Source organism: Aspergillus novofumigatus, assembly GCF_002847465.1.
Source record: "Aspergillus novofumigatus IBT 16806 chromosome Unknown P174scaffold_2, whole genome shotgun sequence".
In the NCBI taxonomy this organism is placed as follows: domain Eukaryota; kingdom Fungi; phylum Ascomycota; class Eurotiomycetes; order Eurotiales; family Aspergillaceae; genus Aspergillus; species Aspergillus novofumigatus.
In genome coordinates, this window is record NW_020194275.1 from 2,744,474 (window position 1) to 2,756,631 (window position 12,158).

General features: G+C 50.5%; 4 protein-coding genes across 4 annotated transcripts; 1 reads left to right on the forward strand and 3 right to left on the reverse strand.

The window, feature by feature from the left end:
• The first annotated feature begins 449 nt into the window (after positions 1–449).
• On the forward strand, positions 450–1,794 carry P174DRAFT_439046 (S-formylglutathione hydrolase). The gene is made up of 5 exons (XM_024826694.1): positions 450–658; positions 679–762; positions 825–1,045; positions 1,120–1,311; positions 1,376–1,794. Exons 1-5 carry the CDS (start codon positions 499–501, stop codon positions 1,559–1,561), a joined length of 843 nt encoding a protein of 280 aa, XP_024685833.1. The 5' UTR covers positions 450–498; the 3' UTR covers positions 1,562–1,794.
• A 711-nt stretch (positions 1,795–2,505) lies between these two features.
• On the reverse strand, positions 2,506–5,960 carry P174DRAFT_418215 (Ran GTPase-binding protein LOS1; the record flags this gene model as incomplete). The annotated part of the gene is made up of 5 exons (XM_024824669.1): positions 2,506–2,532; positions 2,599–3,053; positions 3,113–4,135; positions 4,185–5,757; positions 5,949–5,960. The coding sequence occupies 5 exons, from the start codon at positions 5,958–5,960 to the stop codon at positions 2,506–2,508; spliced, it is 3,090 nt and encodes a 1,029-aa protein (XP_024685834.1).
• Positions 5,961–6,691: 731 nt separating this feature from the next.
• On the reverse strand, positions 6,692–8,783 carry P174DRAFT_385069 (xylulokinase). Its single transcript, XM_024823236.1, has 2 exons — positions 8,008–8,783; positions 6,692–7,942 (listed from the first exon to the last, which is right to left on the reverse strand). Exons 1-2 carry the CDS (start codon positions 8,506–8,508, stop codon positions 6,722–6,724), a joined length of 1,722 nt encoding a protein of 573 aa, XP_024685835.1. The 5' UTR covers positions 8,509–8,783; the 3' UTR covers positions 6,692–6,721.
• Positions 8,784–9,609: 826 nt separating this feature from the next.
• Positions 9,610–10,882, reverse strand: P174DRAFT_364350 (cation diffusion facilitator family transporter; the record flags this gene model as incomplete). The annotated part of the gene is made up of 2 exons (XM_024821980.1): positions 9,610–10,250; positions 10,324–10,882. 2 exons carry the CDS (start codon positions 10,880–10,882, stop codon positions 9,610–9,612), a joined length of 1,200 nt encoding a protein of 399 aa, XP_024685836.1.
• Between the last annotated feature and the right edge of the window lie 1,276 nt (positions 10,883–12,158).

The following is a 12,158-nucleotide window of genomic DNA, read 5'->3' on the forward strand; positions in this document are numbered from 1 at the left end:
ATGGCTCTGTTGTATGGGCTGAGGTTGGTCGTCACCTTGAACCTTGATTACATTTAGTAAATTACTTACCATTCATCTAGGGGATTAGTATGCCGATTAGTATGTGGAGTGAACCCCAGTAGTCTCTATACAGTGAAACAGTCCTCACATCCTATCCTGTATGTAAAGTTTCATGTCCATAAAGGGCAATGTTTTCCGGAATGCAGGATCCACAGTGGACTAGGTATATATTTCTGCTAATAGGATATCAGACAGACCATTGATTGGAGGAAGCTATTCTAGTAGCTTAGTATCTGTCTGGACAGAGTATCTCCATTTGACGTTGAAACGGTCGTGGGGAGAAGACAGGAGAAAAATGATGATGAAGTCGCTGCCCCTCACGGTTCCCCTCATTCCCTCCCCCACCCTCCGTCACAAAAACCATCCGCTCCATTCTCGTCATTCCACCACGATCTTGCAGCCTGACACTCTGTTTGAGAACAAGATCACACAGCGCCAATGTCCGTCACCACAAAAGCCACAATCGCCTCCTTTGGCGGCAAGCTGCTAAAGCTGAGCCATGCCGCCTCCTCAACAAAATGCGAGATGAACTTCAACCTCTACCTTCCCCACAGGCCTTCCAGAACTCATCCCAGAAGATCCCCGTCCTCATCTACCTGTCCGGCCTCACCTGCACAGCCGACAATTGCTCCGAGAAGGGCTTCTTCCAGCACGCCGCAAGCAAGAAAGGCATTGCGGTGCTCTACCCAGATACCAGCCCTCGTACGTTACAGCAAACACCCCAATCAATAATAACACATATTGATGCAAAGCATCGAGAACAGGCGGTCTGAACATCGAAGGCGAAAACGACTCATGGGATTTCGGCACGGGCGCCGGCTTCTACGTCGATGCGACAAAGGCCCCCTACAACAATGGGTACAACATGTACACCTATGTCACCGAGGAACTCCCCAAGACGGTCTTTGCGGCGTTCCCGCAGCTGGATTCGAGCAGGGTCAGCATTACGGGACATAGTATGGGCGGCCACGGTGCGCTGACGCTGGTACGTGACCTGTTCAGGGCCACCACTGGCTCGGAATTCAAGAGTAGGAGAGCTGACAAGTGCCGCACTGGCAGTTCCTCCGTAACCCCGGCAAATACAAATCCGTCTCTGCCTTTGCGCCCATCGCGAACCCCATCAACTGCCCCTGGGGCCAGAAGGCGTTCGCGGGCTACTTCGGCGAAGACCAGAAAGCGAAATGGGCGGAGCACGACGCCACCGAGCTGGTGAAGAAGTGGAAGGGGCGTTTGGATGTCCTTATTGACGTGGTCCGTCTTATTACCAATTTGCCTTCTTATTTGGCTTTCGAGTGAGACTGACCGATTGGCGCAGGGTACCGGCGACAACTTCTACAAGCAGGGCCAGCTTCTCCCGGAGAACTTTGAGAAGGCCGCCAAGGAGGCTGGCGTCGAGGGCGTCAATATCCGCTATCAGCCTGATTACGATCATAGTTACTACACCATGGCGACGTTCTCGGATGACCATGTCGAGCATGCGGCCAAGTATCTCTTTGCTTAGTGGGTTTCCCCTTGATAATTTGTGATTGTCTGTTCAATGAAGCATGCAAAGCTATCTGAGAGTACTCGTTTGAAGCCCGCTGTCGCTGTCTGCCTAATTGTACTTGTATGGCGTCTTCTGATGATGATGAGTGATAAAAGTGAGCGTCGGGCGCCGAAGTCACATATATAGAAAGGTTAGCAGGCTGGCCGGTACGATCAACTTGCAAAGAGCAACTATCTTATCCAATACTCAGTATCTACTATTATCTGTGCACAGAGAGAATGGGTAATCCAAATCATATTCTTGATATTGTATCTCATATTTTTCATGATTTATCATTAAGTTCTCAAGACCGTACAAACGTAAACCCTCGTTGCTGGGTATCCATCGTCCACTGACCATCGGAGATCGGCCATGAGACTTATAAACGAGTCGACTGCTCGCAAGATACCGACAACTCCACGTGGCAAGTATGCCCCAGTCATAGAACTCATCCGAGACCGCCATCCCACGTAACCAAAACCCAGCCAAAACCCAGGTCCTCACCTCGTACCAGCAGCGGTCACCCTGACCATGCGGCTCTCTCCGTTTCCTGCATTGCCTCTGCCTCAGTAGCAAGGTTGTCTCCTTTTTGTCCAACTCGTCGCTTCCGAATAAATCGAGATGACAAAGAACGCTGTATATCAACGCCTGATCATGCAAATGAATGCCTCACCAACTATATACTTTTCTGTACCGGGGGTGTAGTGAAGTCATGACAGTGGGAAGGAAGCGCGTGCCGGGGACAGACCAATCAGTGTTTTTTAAAGGACCACACGAGAACATCCGTCATCAAACCAAACTGTGGGGGAATCTAAAAGGAAGTGAAATGACTCTGAGGAATGCTGAAGAGTATGGGTGAATAGAAAGATGAAAAGGAAGAAATAGAGATGACCACGTTCGAGGTAAAAATCATAACCATATCATGCGCTCAATCGCTGGATGAAAGTCTGTACCAATCCAATATCAGTTAATCAAATTCAGATCAAGAGAATATGAAAGTTCGATAGACATACCGGAAAGAATTGCCGGAACCCCTTCAAGTCCAGCCGGCTCAAAGCACCCACAAACTCATCAATCAATTCTGTACCCATACCCATGCCAGGCAGTTCACGGTCGCGGAGATACGTAAGGTACTCCATGCCTGTTTTGGCATATATCGTACGCTGTAACCCGCCCGCTTCAGCAAGAACCTGCTTGGCCTGCGCATCCTTGGAGTTGAAAGAAGGTGTGGACGGCAGCGCCCAGCATAATGGGGAGAATCTTGTGATCATGAACTGGCCAAAACCGGGCAGCGGAGCCTGCGCTGGAGGGACCCCGTTGGAAGCTTCCGCGATCACATCCGGACCGCCCCATGAGCTGCTCATCTTCGAGAGAACAGAGAAGGCCATCTTCGCTGTGGTAAAGTCATCGATATCTTTGGAGAAATGCTCGATAGTGGAGATGACGGTCTCAAAAATGGGTTGATTTCCTGGGACCGGGTTAGCTTATACTAGGAACAAGCACCGACTGCTGGTGATAAGGACTCACTTTCACTGATGATGACAGCGCCCAAGTCATTGTTCAGAACAGCCAGCAAGAAATTCAGGTATTCCCGTTTCAGCTCGGCCAGTTGAATCTCATCGTCCGTGCCCGTTGTGGGATCGGCGATTCCGGAGAACACTCGTTGCAGGAAGGGGGTGAGTAGTGTGTCAAGGATGGAATAGATTTCGCCCTTGAATCCGAAAATAACCTGATCTAGGAGACGTAGGAACAGGGCCATCTCATCCCGCGAAGAAGTCTGAGTAAGGAGGCCGTCAATCCACCTTGGCAATTGTGGCAGAATTCGAGATCCGAGGACGCCGATGAGCCTCGAGAATGCAAACCGGGCAGCTGTCCGAACGTTGAATGACGACTTCAGAGACTCCAATGCAACCAGCGTGGCTTCCGACACTTGATTGAAGGCTGCTGAGACTTCGGGTGCAGGTAGAGTAGCGGGCGTGTTCGTTCCAGGCATCCAGTCTGAAAATCCGCGGGCAAGGGTTCCCAGCGCCATGATATCATGGTGAATCTGCAGAATGGCTCGTTCATCTTGTGATTTCGCCGCTCCCAGGTTCTTTTCCATGTCGAGGAATATAGGATTGAGCACCGCTTGCGCATAGAGGACCTGTTTATCTGGTGAGACGGTGGGAGTCGAACAGATGATACCGACAGCTTCGAAAAGATACAGCTGGCTGTTAAAGATGGCGTCGGCTAATTCGTGGTCCTCCGAAGACATCTCATCACCGTCAGATCCCTCCGAAGGTAGTTCGGCGCGAATAACCAGAAGATCGCCAAGGGCCTCCACAACGGTTTGCGCGACGTTACCAACGTATTGTCTGAGTTGCTTGACCAATCGCTGGAAAAGGTACCAAGAGCGAGTCTTCACCTTCTTGATAGGGTGGTGAACGAGTTGAAGGAAGTTCTCCAACACACCTGGAATTAGATGGGTATGGTGATGAAAGAATGAGCTATAGCGCACGCAGATCTCCATATACTGCAATTGCGTTGCCGGATGGGTGAATGAACGAATGTCTAAAAGTTGTTAGCCCGATTACGGAGATTATCCACTCGATGTACCTACCAGACTCGACCATTCTCAACATCATTTCGATGAGCCTTTCGGCAGCCTGGTTGTTGGGATTACTCTTGGTGTAGAGACTTCCGGCCTTGACTGCGAGATCTCCAAACAAGAACATCTCATGTAGGGCAAGGTCCAGGTCACGCCAGTCCATTTGGGAGCCCGACTGCCGCAGGTTCTCAAAGGTCGTTGCCACCATCTCTGACAGAGCTTCCATGTACAGCTGTTCATTGACCGAAGCGATCATCTGCTGAAGAATACCAAGTCTTTTGCGAAGTTCTTGGAATTCTGCCTCGTCCGTCTGCTCATCTTCCTCGCCCCATGAGGAGGTCTCGTCGTATCGCATCTTGGCAATGATAGCCTTCAATATCGGAAGGAGGACCGAAGAATGCTGGGAAGCAAGGGCGGGGTTGACTTTGGCGATTCTTCTTAGATAGGTCAAGAGGTCGCTAACGCACGGAATGACCGTTGAGCAGACTTCGTCATACTCATCGGAGAAGTATCTCAGGATATGTGGCAGGAAAGCCTGGAGCAGCCCATTGGCTTTCTCCTTGCACTCAGCCGAGACGCCTTCCTGTTCCAATACCCGTACAATATCAATGACAGTGATATTGACTAACTTGGCGACGGTTTCCGCCAGATCCGTATCATATTTGAAGGTGAACCTATTTCCGTGCAGAGGGGGGCTATTCGAGAGTTGAGAAACAATAGTATCGAGATTCAGGAAGATAATCATGTCGGTCTTGTCCTCCGGTTTCATCTTTTTGCCGATGATCTCCGTGAAGACATCGACCGCTGCATCCCGCACCTTCTCTTCTCCTTGTCTCAAATCCTCTTTCTGCGCCCGGCCCAGCTGCTGGAACAAAAGATCAAGCATTGTCTGGTTCACCACAAGACCGATATCAATCCAGCTGACCCAGCTGCCGACAGCCTTCAAGCACATCTCCACAATTACGTCGTTGCCGTCCCGCCATTCCGACAAGATCTGTTGCCATGAGCTGGTGATCTTCTGCATATCCCTCTGCCGAATAAGGTCCTTGAGCGCATTGGCCTTGTCCTGTTCATTGCGAGATCGCGAGACCAAAACATCACCAATCTCGTCGTGGATAGAGTTGATAACCCGAAGGTAGAAGATAATTCCGGATGCGTTGTCGCGTGTCGTGCTCGAGGGGCTTTTGTGGGTCAGGCTGAGGAGATCATCAAAGAATGATTCCCACCCGCTGGCGTAGAGTGCAGAGAAGAGAAAGGTGATGGTTTGGGCGATTTTGTTCTGGATGTTCGGAGGGTCGGATGCTCCTGCGTCCTGTCCGTAGACCTGCCGGAGATACGCCAACAGGCCATCCTTGACGTACGCTAGGGCCCCCAAGTCTATCAAACCGCCCTGTGCAGCGCTATTGACCACTTCCAGAGCCACATGCCTCACGATACCCGAGCGCTGGGGAGTTTGTGTGAACAGTGAAAGGCAGACCTGCCATCCCGACGGGTCGGAGCGAAGCTGGTTCACGAATTCGAAGGCTTGCGTCTTAAGGGCTGGGTCTGCGGACGGATTCGAGGCGATTTCAATTGCATTTGCTACCTATTTAGACAGTATACTGTTAGGCTAGTCTCGTCCGGTAAAATCCTCGTTGCTCTTGGAATACGTAGACATTGGGGAGGTTACGGAGGGGCACGCGAGGGGAAGGGTGGTGGGGTGGCTTTTTTTCAATTTTCTCCCACTTTTGTGAAGACGGACTCAAAAGCCACAGGGGTTGGCATGATATTGCTCACCTGCTCTTCCATCTTCCACCAGCCGGGGCTACCTTCGGAGTCGTGAGGACTCTGAAAGCGAAAATAGTAGTGATTCAAGAAATAGTGGTTTGTTGGGATCAGAATCAGCGGCGGTGGAGAGTCATAGCACAGAGGAGGGTCAGTAGGCTATCGAACTATGCATAGTAGGTTCAGTTCCAGCATCAAAATAATAATACTAATAATCGGGCGGTGTTTCGAAGGGGGCTTTGCCTGTGGGCGCCTTAGCTTATCATGAGCCCCAGTTATTATTCGGGTAAAATGGATAGGACAAAAAAATTTCTTTCAGTGGAGATCAGGCCTTCACTCACGCGAACTCTTCACTAGGACTTAATATCCTGATATGTATACAATGATAAAGTGTGACAATGAAAGGCGGGTTCAGGAGTACGAAAGGATTAGCCTAGCCTCAGAGCTCGATGACAGTGACGTTGATGGAGGGGAAAGAAATTGAGACTTGTTGTGATGAATCATTTCTTGTGCGGACGTCAAGCTGAACGGGTGTGGCCCAGAAAGGGCAAGGGGCGACGTGCCTCGCCCGAAGTGGCCTTTGATGCCCGCACAATCAGGCATAATTGGCATCAACTGGGCAGCATCCATTAAATATCTCATATATATCTCATGTTACTAGTCGAGACACTTGGTTTTAATGTTTTGAATATGTTCACATGTTAAAGAACCAACAAAAGAAGTCTTTTTCACACAAATCTAATTTGAATTATCTTCTCATCATAGTCGTTATATATACTGTTGATCTACTTCCTGGCCGCCTCCTGTTTCAACACCTGCTGTTCCATTTTCTCAAATCCCTCAACAGCCTTGCCGTACTTCTCGAAAACTCCCTTCTGATATCCGTCTGCAATCTTCTCAATGAACTCTTCCTCTCTCCACCGTTGACCAATCAGGTCTTCGAAGGTCTGGCCGGGCTTTCTCTCAATAGCCCACACAGCCTTGTATGCTGCGCCCAAAGCGCAAGCATTATCTCCAACATCCAGCTTGTAAACTCCATCACTTCCTCCCAGGATCTCTCCAGCTACCTTAGCAATAGCTTTGTTCTTCGAACCTCCTCCAACGAGGTAGACACGACGTGGCTGGGGAGGCAGTCCGTCGCCAGGGCTCTGGGTAAGACCTCGGGACCGCAGGCGAAGCGATAGCATCTGGCTCTCCACGATAGCCCGTGCCTCGTCTGACGGCTTGTTCCATCCGTCTTCGGTTTCGGTCAGTGTATCACTAGCTGGATCGTAGGTGAAACGCCACTGTCCGGACCGGAGATTTGGCACGATTTCTGGTCTGGGGAAAAACAGGCCCATTTTCATGGGGTCGGATTCGGTCTTCTGGCCCATCGCGGGCGTCTCAAGCATGATCTTGTCGAAGCTCTCCCACGACTGGGATGAGCCGCTGCCCGATTTCTCATTGATGGCATCACGAACATGTTCGCGCGCAAGGCCGCCGTTCTTGTAGCAGAGCATGAACATGTAGAGTCCAGGAGTGGTGGGGTGGTTGAAGAAATGTGTTGCAGGGTCTGGCTTGTAGCTTGGGGTAGACATGAGGAAAGTAGTCGAAGTTCCCAGAGACACCATAGCATCGGACGGCCGCAAGGGCAGGGCAAGGATGGTGGCCGGGTTGTCGCCAGTCGAAGGAAGGATCTCACAATCTGAGCTGAACCCGTACCGCTCAACGAAATAATGATGAATCTTTCCGAGGCGTAGACCTCCATCTTCCGGGACGTCACCTAGCTTCCGCTTGAGGTCCTCTACGCCAAATGGTCCTGCACAAAGTCCAAGGAGTTTCTCATTGTAAGCACCCTTCTTGATATCCCACAGGTTCATACCGCAGACGTCCGAGATGTCCATGGGCGCAATGTGACCCAAGAGCAAGGACGCAAGAAACGAAGACACAAGCGAGATTCTGGCCGTCTTTCTGTAAACCTCGGGATATTTCCTCTGCATTCGAAGAATCTGAGGACCGGTAAATCTCTGGCCAGCGAACAATCGTCAGCAAGCTCCATTAAATCGAGGGCATGGGTACACAACCGACTTACATGATGCGCCTTGCTACCCGTCGCCTCAGCCAAATGCTCCGGACCTCCCAAGAAAGCGTCAAACTCATCACACTCCTTCTGAGTACTAGCATCCTGCCAGTTAGGGCTAAATGGGTGCGAAAAAGCTCCACTCAGCTGTTCCTCGAGCGTCTTGCTCGAATCCAGCGACTTGAGGAGGCTCTCCGCATTCTCACCCCAGTAAACGCTACCATGCTGCTGTCCGGCGCCGCTGATTCCCTTGACCCGGCTGAAATCTAGTCCTTGTTTCCGCAGACCGCCCAGCACGCCATCTAGGGCTTGCAGCCACAGTGCAACGGGCGCGAAGACCTCATGCTCCGCCTCGTTGGTGAGTACGCCCTTTTTGATCGAGAACCCGTGGGAATCGGCATCGAAGTCAAATTTGGAGACGTGTACCACCTTCAGCTCTGAGTTGACCACTAGGCCTTTCAGCTGCTGTGTGGAGAGGTCGAACCCAATGTATAGAGGGCCCTGAGAAGTCATGATGTGAGTGTGGAATGACTGAGAATCTAACCCCGCGGGGAGATAAGATGACGTCGATACGGATAAGAAAAGACGGTGACAACACAGACAAAGGTAGAAGGAACTGGAAGCAAAATGAGACGTATCATGAAAGTAATAGGAGTAGAAGAAGATCTGAAGACAATAAGAAGGGTTTAAGACGAGACTTAAGGTCAATTGGCAAAATGTCAGGTGGAAGCTGTGTCTCACCAATTTATCCCTCTCTCGGGCAAATTCAGGATAAGGAAAAGTCGGTACCTGGGGAAAATGATCTTTAACCTTCTGGTTCCCCCACCAACCTTTTTACGTAGGGTGAGATAGACATAATTTACAGGTAATATTTAGGTATAGGTACTTATTTCCAAGAAATCCATTTCATCCAATGACATTGCAATTTTTAGACAAACAGAATAGTTCACCAGGGCAATTATACCTACTAGATTATGATGCCGACGTGATGCAAACACCCGGGAAGCACAACTGCGGGAGGGAGCATATGAGGATAACCCCACCGCCGGGAAATTCCCCGGTTAATATCGAGATCACTCTCTCATTATCTATTTACAGTACAGAGTACAGGGACTCTTCGGGTTCTAGAATCGGGCAGAATTACGAGAGTCTAACAAAAGGCGCCTTGAAGATAGAAATATTAATCAGATGATCATTCCACATTTTAAAAATGGCAAAAGAATGGTTGATAAAGTTGACTGCCGGCTATGTAATTGTATGAGAGTTTAAAGTCTTCAGTCATGCCAGTCTCTTAAACTATATACTCTATAGCCCCTCTAGGGACCAGATAGGCCAACAATAAAGCACCCCTTGTAGATTGTCGATAAAATCTCCTCTCTTTGAGATCATGTCCTTGGTCCCGTTGTGCCCCGAGCTGATCTCGTCTATCCAATTCCGGAAGTTCTAATCTCATCCTCAGCACACATGGACGGTCTTCCATTCGTCTTTGCCTCCGGGGTATCACATGCTCTTCGGTGGAGGTCAAGTGGAAGCGAAAAGTGCAAAGTTAACATGACGAATATGGGCCCCATTTTCAGATCTTTTACATAGGAGGGAAGATGCAAGCGCCATTGCTTAACGGGTCTTGCGGGACTCATTCTCCTTGTGTTGATGGTCGTGCGCATGCGCCTCATGCACCGCATCAATATCGCTCTCTTGCGGCTCGGGGTTACTTTGTCTGATGACCTCTGGAGCGATAAACTCCTCTGTAAAGTCCAAATGCTCCAGTTCGGAAGGAACAAATCGGATCTTGAGCCGCTTGACCCCGCGCACAGCCGCCCCGACGGCATGTCGAACGGTCTCCTCAATCTCGCGAGATCGGCTGAGTGGCCAAGCCCCCGGCACCGCTAATTCAATCTCCATGAGGTAGTTTTGTCCAGATTTCATACCCTGAACGTCCCGGATCTGAATCGCGTGTGGATCTTCGAGTTTGGCAAGGATCTTGGCTGCCGCATTGCGCACGGAGTCTTTGATGTCATCATCAACCGTAGTGTCTGCCAGTTCGAGCAGGGATGTCGCAGTATTGGCCCACCCAGCCTTAATCACCATCAGTGAAATGAGAAGGCCACCGACGGGATCAAGCCAAGACGCATCTTGAAACATGTAAGATCCGCCGATCGTGACCAGGGCGACGATGCTAGTGAGAGAGTCGATGCGGTGGTGTACGGCGTTGGACGCGAGCACGGAAGATTTGCGTTCATTTGCAATTTTCATAGCTAGAAATAGCAACGCGCAGCGGTTAGCTGATAGCCACAGTAACGTAGGGAGAAATTAGAAGTGAGCACTCACTGGCACGGTAGAGCCATTCCTTCACAATAACTGAACCCCCTGCAAGCCATGCCGCATTGATATTTGGCCCAAGGGCCTGGACTCCGTGTGCATGTGAGTGGCCATGACCCACAACTCCCGAGTGAGCGATCGCCTCCGCAGCCTCGGGAAAGAACTGATCCAGTAGAACTTGTCCCGAATTCAGGCCCATAAACACACCCCCACAAAGCAGGAGTCCGCTCACGCCCAATGCACCGATGCTTTCAATTTTGCCGTAACCGTTTGGGAATCTCTCTGTAGGGGGCTTCAGAGACCACGCGACGGTTCCTAGTGTAAGAAAGTCGGATACGAGATCGGTAAGGGCATGATAGGCATCGGCAATCAAAGCTTGCGAGTGGAAGACATAGCCGCCAATGAATTTCCCAATTGCCATGGCGAGGTTGGCAACCAGGCCAATCCGTGTGATTCGTACTCCAGCGTCGCTTTTGTTCGCAGAGGTGAGGTAAACATTTCCGTGATGATGATGGTGATGGTGAGAATGGCCCCCATGGCCACCGTGTTCTCTGGTTTGAGTTGCCATGAGTGAAGTGGTTATGAGGTTCGGGGTAGATCTTGTCTTTGTTGATGGTGTTAATAAAAGACGTGGAAGGGAGCGGATGCGAGCATTGGAGGAGAGGGGGCTCTTATGGCGCTGAAGGATCGTTGATGTACAAAGGACTCGCTTCAGGGGTAAGAGACGCGCGCCAGGAGTGGAAATGATACCGGACCGTCCACTGAATACGGGGCGGCGGAGGACAGAAGTTGATGGTGGTGTTGTTGGTGATGGACGACCGGCCCTACACCGCAGGGGCTGCGTCAGCGGCATCAGTGCGACGCACGTACTCCCCGGGGAGTTAAGTTTAAATGTTTTAAGGCACGCGACAAATTAGAGGCAGCAGATTAGTTGGGGGTTGATTCGAAGGCTGCGGTAGCTCAGGACACTGTGTTCTTCTTGGCTGTACCCATGTCTGGTGAGGGCGGATCTCCAAAATAATTGATGGATAATATTAACTAGTTCATGTTATTCTGTAAAGAGGTACACACAGCATCTTGAAGGGTAGAAACCGGGAAAAAGAGATTCAAGAACGGTTTTGAATCAGCATCCGGCTGAGCCAAAGCCGACATGTGCTGACAGGCTGACCTGACTGGCCCATCGGCTCAAAGCGGGCGGTTCTCCCTCCCGACGGCGGATCTGCCCTGGTGCATGCTGTATCTATTTACTGCTTATGAGGGGGGTGAATAATGATCGCAGATTTTACTGTTCTCGCTTCCAATAAGAGCCAAGGAACGCTTCTATATTGCTAACCCTCAGAAGCTGGACCATCGTCGCTCAATTGTAGTTGACAGCGCTGATGCTCAACATCGTCATGGAAACTGAACAGCAGAAGCACTATGATATCAGCCCAGTGGAGCCTACAGTCCGGATGCTTGGCGGTGCTCTGCCGATATCGCCAACTTTTTCGAAACTGCGGATGCCAATCTGGAACAAGCAACTTCATGAAGACCAAGCATCAATCTGGACATGTGAAGCTGCAAGTTTCCACAACCCAGAAGGCGTGCGCGTTCCCCCTCTGCCAAGAAACGTCCACGCATGTCTCGTGGCGAATTGGATGGTGCATATTCGAATGCGTAATCCTCTACGCCTCCTCGGACTCTCTGCATTAATTGAAGATAACTGTGGCTTGTCGGAGCCCTGCGCAGTCTAACTTAGATCCTCCCTTTCTGAAACGGTGCGGAGAGTGCTTTGGGCTCTTGACAAGTTGATAGTTGTGCATTACGAGTCATCAACCACGTCAGCTCAGGCCCTCATATGGAAG